This window comes from Ascaphus truei, chromosome 19, assembly GCF_040206685.1.
Source record: "Ascaphus truei isolate aAscTru1 chromosome 19, aAscTru1.hap1, whole genome shotgun sequence".
In the NCBI taxonomy this organism is placed as follows: domain Eukaryota; kingdom Metazoa; phylum Chordata; class Amphibia; order Anura; family Ascaphidae; genus Ascaphus; species Ascaphus truei.
The window spans coordinates 6296207-6316508 of record NC_134501.1 but is presented as its reverse complement, the minus strand read 5'-3'; the positions used below and the strand labels follow the sequence as shown (position 1 = coordinate 6316508).

The window sequence follows — 20302 nt, the reverse complement described above, 5'->3', positions numbered from 1 at the left end:
GAAATCCCTGCTTCAGCACAGGGGGTTCAATCAGAGGCTCTGTCTTTGAGGGGGAGGGGGGGGGAGGCTTGAGTAATGGAGTTGCACACCCATGGCATAGAGCCCAATTGAGAGTAAAATGTATCACTGTATGTATAGTGTATCACTGTATGTATACTGTGCAGAAGAGGGGCTCTCCCAGAGCTTTACAAAGCAATGCTTGTATATGTTGGTAATCCTCCATAGAAATGTTTCTCCCTATGTCTAACAGGTGTGATATTGTTGTAACCAATGTTTGTGTTCCCCTCCACAGGTGCTTGGTCGCTGCTTTTTGACGGTGATGCAGGTTCACTTTCAGTTCTTGTCCCAAGCTTTGCAGAAGGTTCAGCCCGTGGCGCACTCGTGTTTTGCCGAGGCGGTTGCGCAAGAAAGAAAGGGTGCTCCGCGGGCGTCCGATATCAGCCCTACAAGAGAGCTGGGAGACGCAGTGAGGTCGTGGAGAGGCGCTTCAGAGGTGAGCATGGCTGGGCGCTTGCTTGTCTTGTGTTCTTACCGTGTCACGTGTTGCGCTGACGTGTAGTAGGCACTTGACGTATTTCTATCAATCTTTGCACGATTTTGAAAACAAACTTTTTCAGCGCCGCTTGTGACGTGGGAAACGTCACTTCTGTCTCTTCTGACTTGAGCCAAATAAACATTGTTTTCTCTGGGAGATGTGTACCAGATATGGTTCTTTCCCAGAGGTGGCTGCATGTACAGTACCTGTTTCATCAATAGGGTGAATGCTTCAGCCCTGCAGAACTGGAAGCCGCAACATCAGACTGCACAATACACTTTGGTGCCTCTGGCCTACCATTGTGTTACTTCAGTGCTGCCCAGTGTAATCAGTCCCTTCTAATTATATTAATTATGTATGTTTCCTATTGTTAAAGAAACCCTTGCAGGAACATTGTAATCCCAGGGGACCTTCTATTCTGTATTGTTTAATCATGCTACGTGACCTGAGCGTGAGTTATATGAAGAAGATAAGGGGATATAAACCCTTAAGTTTCAAAAGGCCGCAGATATGAAAAGGTAACCCCAGAGGTGCCTGCTGCAACAGGTTTGCACAGCACACAGCCCTGTCTATTGGAAGTAGCTACAACATGAAGACATTGTGGCTGCTTTGTGGGTTTTGCATAGAAGAAGTGGAATGTTAGGGTGACATTGTGTTGCTAAAGGTTCATTCAGTAATTGGCACAGTTGGTGCCAGGAGGAGGGCAGTCCCATTTGTTCTAACTTCTGTGGATCTTTGTTTATTGTTTCTCTTACAGTAGAACACACAACCCAATTCACACACTGACCTTTTATTGTGTTTGTTCTTGTGGTTTCATTGGAATGCTCCTCCAGTGTGTGGGGGAAATGCCATTTCCAATGTGGGCGATCGCAGCGCAGTTGGAATATTGTGTCTGTCTGGTTTTCTCAACCTGTATCGCATGCTTTGTATCTACTAACCCGGTGTGCTCAGCCCAGTCCTCAAGACCCTCCAACAGGTCAGGTTTTCAGGATATCCCAGGGACTGATTGAGCCACCTGTGTGGAAGCGGGGATATCCTGAAGACCTGACCTGTGGGGGGTGTGAGGACTGGAGTTGAGGCCCCTGTTCTAATTCCCTGGCCCAGTTTTCAAGTTGCAAGTCTTTCACTGTCATTGTAATATATTCTTTCCCTGCTAGTTTATAGAAGACAATACATATGTAACGCGTCCCCTGCACGTATTCCTACATGAACTTGTGAGCTCCTATTTCAGTTTAGAGGTAATTTCCCCCCCATTTTCTAATAGAAGGCGCTTTAGTGAAACTTGCATGGTTCAGATATAAACTGCAATTGTAATAGCAAACATGCAGTATGCTCATTATTCATTGCTGGCTCGCTCTGAGTGCAAACAGCTGCTTTATAACCGGGCATATAGCAGGAGACGTACAACCTCAATGCAGACAGGTGTTTCCAACTGTTAACATTCTTGAGAGATTGATGTATTACTTGGATACAGTTCCCCTAAAAATGTGTGTGTACAAAGCGCTGCTACTTTCTCTCGCTTATTCTAGTCACGTACTTGATGTCTGTTTTGGTGCCATATTTTTTGCTGGCCTCAAAGATGGCTAACAGATCGTGTGATTTTTAATTTTTTTGTGTGAATGACTTCCTTACACACTAAGCCCTGATAATTGCGTGTTTGCAGCAATCTGTCCCAGGTTACTACTGTTTGTGTCGTTATCTTTTGCACGTTTGGGCCTCTTTGTGGTGGGTGCGTGGCAATCGGAGGTGAAGAGGAATTATTTTTGCTTTAGCTGTGCAGCAGTGACCAGAACTCGTGGAATGAAAGCACGAATAAGTAAGTTAGAAGGATTAAAGGAGGCGCGCTCGGTTGACTAAGTGGTCTTAAGGTGTCGGCCTGTATGTCCTTACGCTAAGTGGAGGGAGAGCTTACTCCATAAGAACGTGTCTGTTTGCAGTTACAAGTGGTGATAACCAGTGACGTGTGCCAACAGACAGTAGGCATTTACATTAGGGCTACGGCTGCAAGCTGATTAGGAGGGAGTTGCTGTAGTCGGGCCGCCCACTCTCTGCCCCCAGCTACGTCATCTGTTTACTTCACGGCTTGAATGGCTGATGAGGCTGAAAGTTTCTGAATTGGCTGCAGAACACATTTCACATGCCCGAGGCTGCTCTCATCCGACCGCGCCTGAAACCAGCGTCGCAGGCTTCCTCCCACATCCCAACGATGCCCGCAGTGAAACTTCTCTCTCAATGTTTTGGTCTGCTGAGTGTTCGTTGTTGTTGTTCCTGAAATAAAATCCCTAAATTAAAGGTTTTATTATCGATTTTTAAACCAAGATAATTTGTAGGTCTAGATCGCAGGAGTGGGCAACTCCAGTCCTCAAGGGCCACCAACTGGTCAGGTTTTCAGGATATCCCTGCTTCAGCACAGGTGGCTCAATCAGAGACAGGGCCACTGATTAAGCCACTTGTGCTGAAGCAGGGATATCCTGACAACTTGACTTGTTGGGGGCCCTCAAACTGGAGCTGGCCGCCCCTTGTCTAGATCAAACCTAACTAACTGCATTCAGTACTTCTCTCACACATGCAGTGTCCACTTGAGAATGTCGTTCTGCGTTGGTCCTTTCTGTGCTGCAGGAACAAGCAATACACAGCTGTAGTTATGACAAACCAACCAGTCCTGTTTTCATGGGGTTGATGTTTTCTGTGCAGTTCTTGATTAACCCATTGCGGAGCACAGTTGCTTTGCAATATGTTGCCGGCTTTTCTGGCCGTGATGGCGACACTACAGATCAAACGGAATTGTGGGAATGGAGGTGTAGGCGCTACGCAGGCTTCCAGCCACCTGACTGGCTATCTGGCTATATCATACCGTTTGATCAGTCGCGGCTCTCTCCGCCGTTTCCAATGCAGAAATTCATACTTTCGGTGGGAATTCCCGTGAGTTATGATTTGGGGTACAGCCGCGATGGCAGCCACCAAACAAAACCAACAGGACCTGCTCGCCAGCTGTTCCTACCATGTTTTACTGTCTCTTAGTAAACGGAGTGTCTCTAGCCACATGCTGTGTGTGTACGTTGCAGTACAGTTGGGTATTACGTGAGCACATGTATGTATGTATATCTTTATATAGCGCCATCCTGGTACACAGCGTGTCACAGCAGTAACACACATGACATAATAATATAACACATAATGGGAATAAGCGCTTCAGACCTGAAAGGGCTGATGGAGCGGCTCCGTGAGTAAAGATACTGACAGAGAACAATGACTCTGAATTTGAAGCAGGGGAAGCTGGTTCAATGTCCCGGTGTCGGCTCCTCGTGACCTTGGGCAAGTCACTTTATCTCCCTGTGCCTCAGGCATCAACATCATAGATTGTTAGCTCTGCAGGGCAAGAACTTTGTCTGTAACATTCCTGCGTACCGCGCGCTATACTGTAATCATGACGTGCTTTGAGTCCCATTGGGAGGAAAGCACTAGATTAAATAAAGTTATTATTAAAACAATAGGGAAAGGAGTCCGTGCCCTGCAGAACTTACAATCTAAGTGTCTATTACCGTGCCTATCCATCATGTCATTTTACATGTTCACTTACCGTAAACCTGCATAAATAAAGGGTGCCGTGTGTTCCCATTACAGGCAACCTGCCGCCTGCGTGAGCGAGGTTGTGACGGGTGCTTGGCCGGTATTGAAGTGCAGCAGCTCTTCTGTTCCCAGAGCATGGCAATCCCTGAGCACCAGCTGAAGGACCTGAACATGACCATTGACAGCACTCTGCAGGTCGGCCTCCTTGTTACTTTAGAGTGAAGTCGTTTCTCCTTGCAGTGTTTGTTGATGTATATGAAAAGGTATTTTTTGATCTAGAACAGGGGTGGCTTACTCCAGTCCTCAAGGGCCATCAACAGGTCAGGTTTTAAGGATGTCATTGCGTGAGCCACTGGTTCTGAAGCAGGGCTATCCCGAAAACCTGACAGGTTGGTGGCCCTTAAAGACTGGAGTTGGCCACCCCTGATCTAGGACAATTATTCACAGCAAATCCTGCATCATTTTAGTTGGTCCCATGCAAAGAATCCACATTTATAGACCTGTCTGGGCTACTAAGCTGCGAATCCGCAGAAGGGCTTCCCTGAAGGTGTTTCACATTTGTCCATCGAGGCTGATCTACTGTGTTGGTTTTCATCTTTTTGTTATCTCTTCAGTGACCAGTATAATACAAAGTTCTGGTATCGGTCCAGTAGGAATTTAGATTGAGATACCTTTTCAATTGACCCCTCAAAGTCCCCTTGGTGTCTGCAAAGTTTTAGAAATCTCACTGGTGTCTTCTTGTGACAAATAAAAACAATTCTGCATTATTTCTGTACAGCAGACCCGCCGTGGCTGTTTTTTTTAACTATTTTTCTTTTCTAGGGTTATAAAATAGCGTTGGAAAGTTTAGGCCACTGTGAATATGCAATGAAGGCTGGCTTCCACCTAAATCCGAAGGCTATCGAAGACAGTTTAAAGGTAAATCCTATTATTTTCCTTCGGGACGGGTACAAAATACCTAAAATCGTCACACAACTTTGTGATGTTGATATAATCCTATAGATTTTGTATCGGGGTTGATTTGAGCCAACGATGTTCGTTTTGTGAGTTAGACACCATAATCGGGTTCTCTAGCTCAGGGGGGCTCCACTCCAGTCCTCAAGACCCCCCAACCCAACAGGTCAGGTTTTAAGTATATCCCTGCTTCAGCACAGGAGAGCCACCGATTGAGCCACCTGGGCTGAAGCTGGGATATCCTCAAAACCTGACCTGTTGGGTTGGGGGGTCTTGAGGACTGGAGTTGAGCACCACTTCTGTAACTGACCAATGGAGTACTGTAGTATCTAGGTGAAATTGTTGCCGACAGTGAAGGGGTTTAAGAGGCACTTGCCTAAACTCCCTTAGGGTTGTGTTGATGTGTTCGTCACTTTACCATTGTATCCACCAGGGTTGCTGTAGTGAAGCAGAGGCCCAACAGGCAGGAAGGAGGCAGACACCACCTCAACCAATCCAGTGCGAGCTTCCCACTGTACCTGTCCAGATCGGCTCTCACTTCCTCAAGGGGGCTTCTTTTAACGAGTCTACAGCAGAGAATTTGAAGCTTAAAACGGTACTTTTATTTTCATACAGTAACTTTTTTATATTGGAAACCAGGCAATGGGCCTGTTCTAACCTCACTCCCATATCCAGGTGACCAGTGGGCCTGTTCTAACCTCACTCCCATATCCAGGTGACCAGTGGGCCTGTTCTAACCTCACTCCCATATCCAGGTGACCAGTGGGCCTGTTCTAACCTCACTCCCATATCCAGGTGACCAGTGGAGATATTCCTTTTATACCTCTTTCAGCGCACGATGCTGCAGCTGCTGAAAGAAGCCGACGGACACAATGGAATCAGTGACCGCGACGAGTCTTCAGTGACCGAAGTTCTCAATCAAGTGTGCCCTTCTACTTGGCGAGGTGCTTGTAAAACTGCCGTGCAGTTACTGTTTGGCCAAGCTGGACTGGTAAGCGATGGAGAATTCTGCCGGTACATTCGCGCTTCACCTCTTCGTTGCCGGTACAGAAGGGGTTAAATTCCACCTCATCCACCTGTATAGCGCTGTGGGTCCCAAAAATGTTGTGTGTTTTCAGACCATTGCGTTCGCATGACGGGGTTATCCATGGCTGGACATGTTAATAGCGCCATTGGAGGCCTTTTTCAACGCCGTTAGCATACATCCCATGTTCAAGTTACACTGCTTGCCTCATAGCAATGAGCTGACGTGTCCGCTCGCAATCAAACTGTTTAAACATTACATTATGGAATCAAAGCATAGTATTGTAGTATTGTAGTATTTTACACTTCTGGGAAATATGTTTTTGCTTTTTATTTTTTTTATTTTTTTAGTCTGGTGTACAATATAGTGCAAAGGCCAATACACTGTGTATTGTCCAACTGAAATATGTTCTACCGTCAAGTTTAACATAGAAAAAAGACCCAGCGTAGGAACACTCCCTTAACTAATGCCCATAATATGGCAGCAGGCATTGCAATCACACCCTGCACATGTTGTGACGAGTTGTCACTTGCCGAGTGATAAAGGGAGTGAAGCGTATTTGTGCAAGATGTATACTTTTAATGTTGGGTTAATAATAGATATCCCAGATCCAGTACTATTCACACATGGAAAGATGGATGTTTACTTTTGCGGAGTGCTACAGAGAGACAATGATATCAGTTATTTATTTAAAACAGAGACTTTCCACAAATCCTTCTTGCCATCTAATCTAGGTATAACACAGTTGGTCATTTGGCAGTGCTACAGTATGATCTAATAGAGATGTGTTTTTCCTTTTATGTACTGGCGACAAACCAGTTCTTCTCTCAGCCATTGTGCTGTGTAACCGAGGAAGCACCCGAGAGACAATAGCTTAGCACCGACATGGGCAGGAAGCTGCTTCTTTTTCTCACATCGCCCACCGGGCTGGGTGTGAGAAATTGTTTCTTGGCTTCAGATGTGGGATTTGAATTTGCACAATTGTCCTTATGCAGTCATGGTTTATCTGTTAACCCCGTGGCTTCCCGATGGGCGCTTACAACATGTTGCATGGTAGCAGAGCAGTTAAAATACAGACTGCAGCCGCATTTGCCATTTCATTCCCTTTATGACAATGGGCTGTTCTGTCTTTTTTTTTTTTTCACTGCCCAAATGTCTCCCCTTCAAGAGGGTCCTGAAAAAAGGGGGGCAAGGATGGCGGCCCCTTGCATTGGTTGTAGTACACATGGACCTACACTGAGCGAAGGCAACATCACAGCGGAGAACCATTTGGTAGCGAGTTCTCTTCTCCTGGCTGCAGGTCATGCTTTCTTTATAAAGAATAAAGTCTGGCCGCTGGAAGTTTATGCAAATGCATAAATTACTGCCAATGCTGATCATGGCGTTCTTGATACCCTGAACCAGACCACTTATGTTTTGACGAACCAGTGAATATCGCATTCACATTGTCGTTCATCCATACATGCTTGCCAGTTTATTATCCCTGCTTCAGCACAGGTGGCTCGGTCAAAGACTGAGCCACTTATTGAGCTACCTGTGCTGAAGGAGGGATGTCCTGAACCTGACCTGTTGGTGGCCCTTGAGGACTGGCGTTACCCACTCCTGAATTAGACCCTGCAATTGAACGACTTTGTTGCCGGAGAGAGTTGTAGTGCGCTGAAGTTGCGCCGGGCTGTACAGATGGTAGCCGTTAATGGCTAAGGTTTTTTGTTGTTTGTTTACTTCAGGTGGTGGTTGATACAGCGCAGATTGAGAATAAGGAAGCATATGCACCACAGATCAGTTTGGAAGGTTCAAGGATTGTCGTCCAAGTCCCATCCACATGGTAAATCTTTCCTTCCCCCCCCCCCTCCCCTTGCTTACATGTTTATTTATTTATTTTTTAAACGCTCAGCATCTCCTGCGCGCGTTTTAAGACGACCATGTCTAAAATCCTACTTCATTCTCATTCACTTCCTGTTCTCCATCAGCATTGTAGCTGTGGCTGAATCAACCTGAATATTAACAGTAGCCATATTGAATGTAGGCGGAACCCACTTGATGTAATTTTTGGGTAATGGATATACTGCCTTGAACTATTCGTCTGTTAAACATGATTCCATTGTAATAACCCAAATTCCTAGGTGTTTGAAGGAGGACCCAGCAACGATGTCTCTATTGCAAAGAAGTCTTGATCCAGAGAAAACTTTGGGGCTAGTTGATGTACTGTACACGGCTGTATTTGATATCACGAAGTGGAAGGAGAGTCGGTATGTATCCTTTATTGATTCTGCACATTGACTTTTTATTGTTATTTTTGGCTCTGTGATAAAATCCTCTTTCTGGGGGGAAGCCTTGTACTCGCATATAATGAAGCAGTTACATTACTGTAGCATTACCCCATATAAAGCAGGAAGGGTTTTATATGCTGAAGCCTTTCTCGCTAAAATAGTAAGTCAACATGTACCAAAAATGAGATTGTCAGCGATGGGACCCACGGATTCCTAGTCCATTGTTGCTTTTTTGCATATAAGACAAAGCATGAGTAGCATTCAGGCCCCATCTCTTAATGGTACTGTGCTAATTCTGTTGTCTATTGGTTTGCAGGGAGCAGGCGTTGCCTATTATCCAGATCCAGTTACAGCGTGAAACCTCGGAATTTGGAAACCAAGTTGATCTCCCACACGGGAATGGCGGCAAGTCATCGGGAGGACTGCAGAGGACCTTCTCTAAACTGACGTCTAGGTTCACGAAGAAAGTTTCATGCAGTAGCTCAGGTCACAGTGGGAGCTATTCTGTCCCTCACACGCCTTCCAAAAATGTCTTAACCACTAACAACTCGGAGGAAAAGGCAAAAATCCCCAGTAACATGGACTCAAAGTTACAAAGCATCTTAAACATTGGCAGTTTCCCCAGATCCATGGATTCTACACATAGCACAAACAGCCACCTTGTCAATGGGTTTCTTGGTGACCGGCGGGAGGACTTCTTCAAAGGGGACGATCTGAAGGATGACAAAGGAATGAATTTGCCTACTGACCAAGAAATGCAGGATGTCATCGATTTTCTGTCCGGATTTAACATGGGTAAATCTCAACAGACTTCCCCTCTGGTCAAAAGAAAGAATTCTGCTACATCGTCTGGAGCAACAGAGCAAAAGCAAAGCACCGTGAAGCAACAGCCGCCGCCGCCGGTACCCCACGCTCCTCTGCACCCTCCTCCGCAGGGTTTGTTGCAACAACAACCACCGCTGCAGTTGTCACAGAAACAGCAACTGCAGTACTATCAGCATCTGTTTCAGCCAGTTGGGCAGCAGCAGCAGCAGCAGCAGCCGCCATCGCATGCCCCAGGAAAGTGGTTAAACAGCTCCACGCAGCAGCCAGCGCAAACTGTTGGAACTGGGTTGCCTCCTCTCGGTCAAATGAACCAGTGGAGCAGTCCAGGGGTCTCTGATCTAAGTTCTGACCTGTACAGCTTGGGTCTTGTAAGCAGCTTCATGGATAACATGATGTCGGAAATGCTGGGACAGAAGCCGCAAGGTCCTAGGAACAACACCTGGCCCAACCGTGACCAAAGTGAAGGCGTGTTCGGGATGTTGGGAGATGTATTGCCTTTTGATCCTGCAGGTGAATACCTTCTGATTCAATAGAGCACGCCGTTCAGTTTCTAGTTTGTACAATATTATACGTGGTTATCTAGTTAACTCGAGTTCTGACCCCATGAATGCAAAAGAGAGGCGCTGTCAGCCGGGGCACTAAAGTGTTTTCCACCTCGGCCTTATTTCGGTCTGCTTACACCATATGCACAGAAAGTGGGGGCATATTCACGTGTCGCAAATTCAAAGTTGGTACTTGGTGGATCTTTAAGACTGGAGTTGAGAACCCCTGCACCAACAGGCCAGGTTTTCAGGATATCCCTGCTTCAGCACACGTGGCTGTCTTCGACTGTGCTGAAGCAGGGATATCTTTAAAACCTTAGTTGGGAGGAGGGGGGGGGGGGGGAGTGGTCTTGAGGACTGGAGTTGAGAACCCGTGAGTTAATGAATACATATTAATGTGGATATGAGACTCTTCTTTATTCGGGTGTTCGGAAACCGTCCTCTGTGCATGCACGTGGAACAGATGCCATATTTCACTATAAATAAAATGTTTACGCTTACACTGAAAGGCGTGTGTTTGCATGGGAAAGCAGAGGCGTTCGTCATAAATATTACAGCACGTAAAATAAGTGGATTGGCAAACGGGGACTGGGAATAAGAGCCAGAGATTGAGCAGGGTAGAATAATTCACAGGGAGTTGGATATATTGACGACATGAGGACTATTTGGGCCAATTTGTGTGTGTAATTAAAATAAATGTGTACTACCAATTATGCACTGCAGTTTATCCCATAAACAAGGGTATTATGAGATGCTGACTAGCATCGGTTTGTTCATTGTATTTTATTCAGAGGTAGACAGTGAAGCTTAAAAGATTAGTTGCCGGGATAATTGCAGTGAAAATAGCTGTGTGTTGGCAACTGACGTTTTTTTTCTGTGCTTTTTGTTTTTCCCGTGTAGTTGGCTCTGACCCCGAGTTTGCCCGGTATGTGGCCGGGGTCAACCAAGCTATGCAACAGAAACGGCAATCGCAGCATGTCCGGCGTCCGAGCAGCACGCGTAGCAACTGGTCCCATCCTGACGATCCTCACAGAACATGGCCTTTCCCGGAGTATTTCACAGAAGGGTAAGCGAGCATGGAGGGCGGAAGTCTGTACAGCACCGCGGGCATTCGGATGAGATGCACAGACCCGCCAGTGTTCTCAGACCTCGCTGTGAGACGTTGGGGGGTTTCGGATACACAACAATAACATTTCATTGGGTTCATTGTCGCTTCCAAGAGTAGCGCTGATACTGGGAATTGGCAGGTTGGCGGCAGACATTATTGGAACCAGATTACCTTTTTTAAGCAATGGGATTAATTGCAAATGAATCATCAAGATCATGTCTGATTAAAGAGGCTGAAAGAGAGAACTATTTTATGCACCATGGTCTTAGAGGCAATTCAAGACGTGTTTTTTTTAATACACCATTGAAGCAGGGGGTTTCCAGAGCCGAACCCCATTCATCTCCGCTCTGGGGTACCCCCTGCTTCTGGACGTACTTACCCCAGGGTTCACATTATGCGGGCCAATAAGAAACTGTTGTCATATGAGGTGTGTCTCCCATGTGACAAGGAAGCTGAAACCGGAGACACCGCCACCCCCTTCAGAGGGAAGTACCCCCGAAAGCAGGGGAGCCCCGGAGCTGAAATTAATGGGGTTCAGCGCTGGAGACCCCCTGCTTCAAACCTGTGTAACCCCGCCTCCCCCACGCCCCCTCCTAAAGGGTTACTAACAGTGTTGGTGTAGGCTAGGCCCGCTCTGGGTTGCTATGGGGATCCAGACGTCACGCAGGGAGTATTTGAGGAGAGACGGTTCTGGAAGGATAGGTTCCAGGAGGACGAGGAGAGGAACCTCGGGGAGAGTAGGCAACCCTGTTCTTTAAATAATCGAATAGATTAGGCCCCCCTACTTTGTTCTAGACAGGGACAGTAACCTTGTCAGTTAGAACCCCTAGAGAAGACTAAGGGAGCCCATGGTGAGTGCCAAGTATGGAACAGCTCAAGAGGGCCTCAGTAACGAGGAGTCCCGGAGGCGTGCGGACCGGCGCTATCCGCGGATCTGCATATACATTCCTCTCGGGCTGAAGTGGCAGTAACCATAACGGCTAAAGGTGTTGGGTTACGTATACAGGACTTGCTAGGATCCCCAATGGGCCTAGTATTACCGAAATAATTATTAGGAGGGGGCCCGAGTCTTATCCGTTACTGAACAAGATATGTACCTTCATTCAAGTGTTAAGCAAGGGCACTGATCAGAGAACAGTATGCATGTATGTCTGATGTAAAATACAGTGCAACGTGTCAGTATATGGATGGAGCGGGTCCCTGTGTTTGGGGACACGAGTAAATGACAGTTGTACTATAAAAGTTCCTGGTGCAAATTTCAGAATATCCCTGCTTCAGCACAGGTGACTCAATCAGAGACTCAGTCTTTGATTGAGCCACCTGTGCTGCAGTTGGGATATCCTGAAAACCTGACCTGTTGTGGGGGCTTGAAGACTGAATTTGAGCACCTCTGAATTAACCTATTGGAAATGTTGGATGTTTGTGGTCCATGTGTCAAATAATGTCTGTGTACTTTGAGGAGGCGGAGAAATGATTGTGAGTTGCCTCAAATAGCCTGCTTCCTTACATCTGCAATAGGTTTATTTTTGCAGATAAATATATTTCTCATGGGACAAATATGGAAAGTCTTGATTGGCGTTAATATTTCAGCTGTCAATGGCACACAAGTCTTTCAGAGGACGCGCGCAGATTACCTGTTCTCAACTTTGCCAAACAATGTGTACCTGTCGTATCCCCACACACACGATTATAAACAATCCCTCCCATCTCCCTACCAATAGAAGGAATCTGAGCTTGCATAGCTTGTCAGAGATCTATCTCTAGCAAATGATGTTCTATTTCTTCAATAATAAAAATACATCAACACAGACTGTTAAATGGCGATGTGCGCTTCTTTATTCTTATTTTCCAGGGATGTCATGAACAGCAGCTGGTCAGGTGCTCAGGGAGACTCCGCCAGCTCAAGCGATGAGACCTCCTCCGCTAACGGCGACAGTCTCTTCTCCATGTTCTCCGGGCCGGACCTGGTTGCTGCAGTCAAACAAAGGAGGTAAACGGAGAGGCATCAGTCGCTTGTTTCACGCGTCCTGTCTCTTGTTCTTGGGATTTCACTACCTTTTTAGTTTTAAACAGTCGCTGGCAATGATTTCACACCTTTCATATAAATAGGTTCTCTGCGGTGAAACAGCGAGTGTTGGTAAAATCACACCGAAAAGTCTGATATGCCGTCAGCATTATTGGAGAACTAAGATTCCTCTTGGCTTAACCAATTCAGTTACTAATGTTTTGTTTCATCAACATTTCAGTAGATGTGAAGATGGCATCAAGCTGACATAAAATATTATTATATTATAGTGAAGTGGCATTTGCATTCTTCATTATAAAACTTTATCAACCCCCACTTTTTGTGGCGCACTTTGCAGCCACAAATGGAACTGAACTAAATGGATTTGTGATGTTGAAATATTTTACAATGACGCACCGAATTCTAGCCACTAAGGGACAATTAGCGGCCTTATTAAAGGACTGTGGGCATGACTTCCACTGAAAAGATAAGAGAATCTTTGAGCACATTTACGGGTCCACTAAGCTGCCTTTCCCCGTAGTCACTCTGCATACCATGCTTCCACTGCACCCAGGGATTCTGGGTAATGAAATGCAAATTAGCACCGTCACCTGTCTCTACGCCATCCCTCTGGGGTTTTATTAGGCCCGGTCACACTCCTCCCTCACTAGATAGTGGGTACTGCATACCATCGGACCCATCTGTCACCACTGCTTCTTGGGGTTTCCTAAACCGCAAGGGAAGCTGATGAAACAACAAAATACAGTTACATTAATAAAAATAAACTTTGTTTTTGGCAGAAAACACAGTAGTGGGGAGCAGGACACGGGCATGCTGCCATCACCACCTCTTCTCTCTACAGTAGATGATCTTAATCAGGTAAGCAGACTAATAATCCTATATTTCAGCATTGCTGCTTAAACCTAAGTACGATTCCCTATAATCTTTGGCAAAAAGAGTTGTATCCAGATAGAATTTTTATGGGACACATTAAGGTAACATTCTTCTGTTTTAAGGAAGCAGTTCAACTGTGGTTCCAATCCTGTAAAAACATGTTTTTAGTTGGGGTGATTGCTTTAAGTGGTTTGCGAAACAGGTGAATTTGAATCCCATTAACAGTAACCTTTCCTGTTTCTATCATTCCAAATTGAATTTTCTTGTGTTGACATTTTTCTCTGTCCTCAAGAATATTTTTGCTCTCCCCCCCCCCCCCCTTTCCTGTCCTTAGGGAGCAGCCAGAGGAAATCAAATCCCTTCCAAGTCTAACTTAAAAAGAAATAATTAAAAACACTTATAGGTGTCAGATTTGGGTAACAACGTATCACTTACCCAGATGTGACCCCTTAGACATGTCACTGGAATAAGGTCACTTTGGTCCTAGGAGGTATTGCCCCTTTAAATACATGACATTGGTATTTAGTGCACGTGGTTTGTTGGTAATATTGACCTTTACTGAAATAGTTCCAATGAGTGAGTCTAACTGCAAATGAGGCATGGCCAACAGGCCCGTCTGGAGCCAGTGCTGATGGTGGATAATTGCTGTTTGTTTGGGGGTTAGATCAGGACATAACCAAATGTTTGTTTTGTTTTTTTGAACCAGGAGAATAAAACCAAAACTTGGCCGCCCAAAGCTCCATGGCAGCATTCATCTCCCCTCTCTAACACACTGCCCAATCAGAGCTCTTCTTTGTACCAGATGACAAATCCTGTGAGCCAATGGAACGACACAATGCAAATATTACAGTCACCAGTCTGGTCCACGGGCAGCGACTGCCCTCCTCCTCCTCCTCCTCCGGCAGGGATATCCTCCACGTTTGCCTACGCACAGCAACAATCACAGCAGGCCAGCCAGCACAAGCAGCTGAACAAGGGCTTTAAATCCTTCCCGATGAAGCATGAACGCAGGCCGTCCTACCTGCATCAGTTCTGAGCGGGCCTCCACTGGCAGCAAGCCATCCAACCGCGGGCTACCGTCTAATTATTGGAAGCTCCATTTCAGTCGTGTTCTGGCAACATTTTTTTTTTAACTAGCAGTGAGGTTGGGGTGTATGTGTTCTGACCCGTTTCGATGTTGAGCAAAAGAGGCCAGATCATTTGTACCTGTGCAAATGATAAAGCGGTGACTATTTATATATTCGCCTCCCGTGCTTGGCGAGGAGCACACTATAAATTGTTACACCGGTTTCCTTTTTCCAAATGCATCGCTTCACATGTTTCCGGTAACAAATGGGATGGTCCGATCTTTGCTCCACATAAGTGCGCATCTGGTTATTGCTTTATCATCTCGTTAGACCGCCAGTGTTTGTGTTTTCCCCCCATATTAAGGAATACCGGCGGTAAAACGAGGCTTTCCTCTGTTGAACAGATTGGGCCGTGCCAGCTTTTGACGACTATCTTTTAGAGCTGTAACTGCAAACATCAGGGCTGGGCAACTCCTGTCCTCGAGGGCCCCAACAGGTCAGGTTTTCAGAATATCCCTGCTTCAGCACAGATGGCTCAGTCTTTGACTGAGCCACTGATTGAGCCACCTGTGCTGAAGCAGGGATATTCTAAAAACCTGAACTGTTGGTGGCCCTTGACGACTGGAGTTGCCCAGCCCTGGCATACATGCAAGCACACCATAGCAAAGCCAAGGATAACCGCTGCCTTGTGTAGCGAGTTTAATGCTCCTGTGGCAGAAAGACTGCAGTACTTGGTGATAAGTTGGGAGTATGGGGCATTGCTTATGGGCATTTTAGTTGCTGGTGATTCAACCCTAGTGATTCAGTGAGTCTTCTACAAACACGCTGCACGAATTCCAAGCTTGTGCTTCTCCGCCTACTTACCAGCACCGGGCTTTCTGGGCTCATACTGCTGCTAACTAGGTTTTGACAAGGAGGGAATGTATCTGGTCCATAGCCAGCACTTTCATGAGGCTGTTTTTAAGAACCCCGGTGCATACAAGAGTTGGGATGCCAGTGAAATGATCGTCCTTGGCAGTCTGAAACAATGGCGTGTTTTACAAGGCAGTGAGGAAACAGATTTTGTAGTAGCTATAAAACGCCTTCAGAGCGTAAGGAGCCTGCAAATGTCTTACAAGCATTTTGTGTTGCAATATGAATTGAGCTATTATAAAGGGGCGTTACTTGTTACAGCTTTCCCTTCCATTCCTCTGCCTGTAAAAATCAAACCAGCAGAGTAATTACTGGGGCATTTCAACTCATTCACACTATTGGGCATTTAGGCAGCTGCAATGAAACATGCTTCATGCCCCGTGACTGCCGTGGCGAAACATGCTTCATGCCCCGTGACTGCCGTGGCGAAACATGCTTCATGCCCCGTGACTGCCGTGGCGAAACATGCTTCATGCCCCGTGACTGCCGTGGCGAAACATGCTTCATGCCCCGTGACTGCCGTGGCGAAACATGCTTCATGCCCCGTGACTGCCGTGGCGAAACATGCTTCATGCCCCGTGACTGCCGTGGCGAAACATGCTTCATGCCCCGTGACTGCCGTGGCGAAACATGCTTCATGCCCCGTGACTGCCGTGGCGAAACATGCTTCATGCCCCGTGACTGCCGTGGCGAAACATGCTTCATGCCCCGTGACTGCCGTGGCGAAACATGCTTCATGCCCCTGTTGCTGCCGCGGCGAAACATGCTTCATGCCCCGTGACTGCCGTGGCGAAACATGCTTCATGCCCCGTGACTGCCGTGGCGAAACATGCTTCATGCCCCGTGACTGCCGTGGCGAAACATGCTTCATGCCCCGTGACTGCCGTGGCGAAACATGCTTCATGCCCCGTGACTGCCGTGGCGAAACATGCTTCATGCCCCTGTTGCTGCCGTGGCGAAACATGCCTCATGCCCCGTGACTGCCGTGGCGAAACATGCCTCATGCCCCGTGACTGCCGTGGCGAAACATGCTTCATGCCCCGTGACTGCCGTGGCGAAACATGCTTCATGCCCCGTGACTGCCGTGGCGAAACATGCTTCATGCCCCGTGACTGCCGTGGCGAAACATGCTTCATGCCCCGTGACTGCCGTGGCGAAACATGCTTCATGCCCCGTGACTGCCGTGGCGAAACATGCTTCATGCCCCGTGACTGCCGTGGCGAAACATGCTTCATGCCCCTGTTGCTGCCGTGGCGAAACATGCTTCATGCCCCGTGACTGCTGTGGCGAAACATGCCTCATGCCCTGTGACTGCCGTGGCGAAACATGCTTCATGCCCCTGTTGCTGCCGTGGCGAAACATGCTTCATGCCCCGTGACTGCTGTGGCGAAACATGCCTCATGCCCCGTGACTGCCGTGGCGAAACATGCTTCATGCCCCTGTTGCTGCCGCGGCGAAACATGCTTCATGCCCCCGTGACTGCCGTGGCGAAACATGCTTCATGCCCCGTGACTGCCGTGGCGAAACATGCTTCATGCCCCTGTTACTGCCGTGGCCAAAGTGAATGATCGGATTTGTGTTTATTTAGCTCGGTTGCTCCCAACCTTTATTTACTTTGTGCACTTCCTGCTGGAAAATGTATTTTTCTGCAGAACCCTGATTAATCTGAGTACCCACTTGGATTACTTCCAACAAAACAGTTTTATTAATCCTAGGCAGTATAGTATCCTGAGCTGAGGGTAACGCGCTGTTAATAAAGCCACAAACTGCACTTCCATGTGTGCAGACAGCATTGTGGAGGTGGAGGTGGGGGGGGGGGGGGGCGGGGGTGTTTATAGCTGACAATTACTGATGCAAAGCATTGTGGGCAGTGACTTTGGAAGCTCATGCTGTGACTGTCTGCTATACCCCCCACGCTAAGGTGCAGTTTGGGGCCTTACTAAGTGCGCAGCCCCCACACAGGCTCAGGACCCCACTATACTGCCTGGGATCTGCCATTGCATATTTTTGGGGTGGGGAATCATTGCTTTAGCTGATCATGGAATGGAATGTTGTAACAAATAAGGCCTGTTATTTTGTGCTAAAACCTCAATATATTCTAAAATGTGTAATGGAAATGCCAGCTTGCTATAACCGTCCTATCTGGTGTCATACATCATTTATTTTTTATTATTATTATTAGATCTCTGCTCCGCTGTGAGGTAAAAGTCCCTTTCTCCTTTGTAACTCATTTTTATATGTACATTTGATACTGTTCTATTTGGCCAAAGGCATTATGCACACACAGCTCCTGACAGGAGAAAAGACTTCTGGGATATTTTAAGTCTTATTTCAAGATACTTTAGGAGTAAAAAAAATTGTGAGCTGGCTCAAACAACTAAATTTAAGTAGCATGTAGGCGAAATAAACTATATATTTTTTAAAGAAGTGAGCATAATGTCCTTTAGTCATTACGTGCCATACAACCTGTGGAATTAGGACATTTCTTCCAACCAAAGTGGATCTAGAAAAAGTGAATGGTGCTGAAAAACGAAATTTAAATAGTATATGTACAGATATCCCATTGTATCACCCGAGGTTACAAAATATTCTTTATATAGTTTATATGTATTTAAAATGTCATTTCATCTTTCGAAGAGACTAACCGCTAAAACTCATATTTTCTAGTATAAAGAAAAGTATTGACAGTATTAATCTTATTTTTATATTTTCTTAAATTGTTATCACTAATATATGTTAACTCATTAGTGTGAGTAACAAGTTGTTCCACCACACCCCCCAAGGTATACTTACCATGTAAATTGTTTTTCAATGAAAAATGGTAAAAGCACATTTTTTTTTATTTAGTTCCCATTTTTTCTTACTGACTTAAGTTTATCTAATTATACCAAAAAATATGTATAAAACACTAAACTATTTAAAAACAAAACAAAACCGGGGGTATTTAAAACCCACTCCTCTTTCTTGTTTGTAGTGATGGGTTTGGGAGCAGGGCCCAGAACCTTGTGTGCAGTGAGGATGCCACTGTTGCCTGTATTTATATTGTCCACTTGGTTTATTTCCCCCCCTTTCTGAATCTCCATTCTTCCCATGTTTACAGAGACTTGTTTGCTGTACAGAGACCTTTTATAGTGATGATGTGCTTTGCACAATCCGTGTGTTGCTTTTGTCTGTAATTTGTCATAAAATGTTCTGTACTTGTTTGGAAAATCTGCTCAAACTAAGTTAGTGGTTATTTAGGATGAAACAAACTGTTTTCTTTTCAGTTTCCAGATGCTGAAGATAGAACTATGATCCTAAAAAAAAAAAATGAATGACCCAGCCCTTTGCACTTAACTCCTCTGATATTCTAACAATGGTCATCTTTGCGGATAGACTTCTATATTTGTATTGAAACTAATCTCTCAAAGTGCCAACCCCAATGTTACGCAGGTCAGATATATTTTTTTTTTTACATGTGCTTTGAATCCTGGAGACTTCTAAATTAAATGTGCGTAAACCGTGGAAACTGAAATCTAAAACCATTTTTATACGTTGAAGCTTTGACCATGGAGATCAGGGGTTGGGCAACTCCGGTCCTCAAGGGCCACCAACAGGTCAGGTTTTCAGGATATCCCTGCTTCATCACAGGTGGCTCAGAGGCTCAATCTTCAACCGAGCCTCTGAGCCAGCTGGGATATCCTGAAAACCTGACCTGTTGGTGGCCCTTGGGGACTGGAGTTACCCGCCCCTGATGTAAGTGCTATGTTTTCTGCTTCCAATTGTTCTGAACACTGGTAAATGAAACCGTGTGCACTTGGCATAGAAGTCTTGTCATATAATTTCACTTGGTCACTTACACTGCCAAGTGCAGGGGTTTGGTGCTTGTCAAGCGTAACCCTTTAACGGCAGTGATTCTTGTTTATAGTTGACGCTTATAAACTGGAACTGTACATTTTGTATTTTACTTCTAAAGCTCCTGTAAGTAAAATAACTAACTATTTGCTTTATTAAAGATATACATTTAATAGTGTGACATCACATCCATCTGATATTTTTTGTATTTCTACAAATGGGTTTTTCGTGTCTCAATGGGACGTTCCTTCTTATCGTTTGGATGAAGACCAATAAAGCCACTATCGTATAGAAGCAGCGGTGTCACGAGCATTGTTTTGCTGAAGCTGCAAACTACCAGACTAATTTAAGCCTGAGGGCCCCCAGGGCATAGTAGCTACGTCGGGGGCACTGGAACGCAGGCGGGTCCGTTCGCGTCCTCCATTCTCATGGAGTGCAGGACACTGAGGACTCTTCCATTTCCTGCAAAATGGGGGGGATCTGTGTCACACTGGTACCACAACTCATCCAGCAGTGAAAGGGTTAATGCAGCAATCCTATTATAGTTGCGCGATTGAATGAGGGCGCAGACCCCGCCGGCTCCGGACATGTATTAACCGCTTTTCCGGGAATCGGAATGGCCACCGAATCTCGCGGCCGTCGTGGCTTCCTATTGGATGAATGCAGGTGCTACGTTGGAAAATCCAGGAAGCAAAATAGCACCTTAAAGTAACCCTGAGCCTACAGATAGTTCTGTGAATACAGTCCGTGTGGCAGAACTAC

The 20302-nt window shown here is 46.1% G+C and overlaps 1 protein-coding gene across 1 annotated transcript in view; it reads left to right on the top strand.

Annotated features, from left to right (window-relative positions):
* GARRE1 (granule associated Rac and RHOG effector 1) overlaps positions 1–16476 on the top strand; it is a 55302-nt gene extending 38826 nt beyond the window's left edge. Inside the window, exons 3-14 of the mRNA XM_075576378.1 lie at positions 293–493; positions 4160–4300; positions 4928–5023; positions 5493–5654; positions 5892–6050; positions 7811–7908; positions 8207–8332; positions 8670–9688; positions 10621–10786; positions 12681–12818; positions 13634–13712; positions 14434–16476. Coding sequence (XP_075432493.1) covers positions 293–493; positions 4160–4300; positions 4928–5023; positions 5493–5654; positions 5892–6050; positions 7811–7908; positions 8207–8332; positions 8670–9688; positions 10621–10786; positions 12681–12818; positions 13634–13712; positions 14434–14763 — 2715 coding nt within the window. The 3' untranslated portion in view covers positions 14764–16476. The remainder of the gene's footprint in view (positions 1–292; positions 494–4159; positions 4301–4927; positions 5024–5492; positions 5655–5891; positions 6051–7810; positions 7909–8206; positions 8333–8669; positions 9689–10620; positions 10787–12680; positions 12819–13633; positions 13713–14433) is intronic.
* Positions 16477–20302: the final 3826 nt, after the last annotated feature.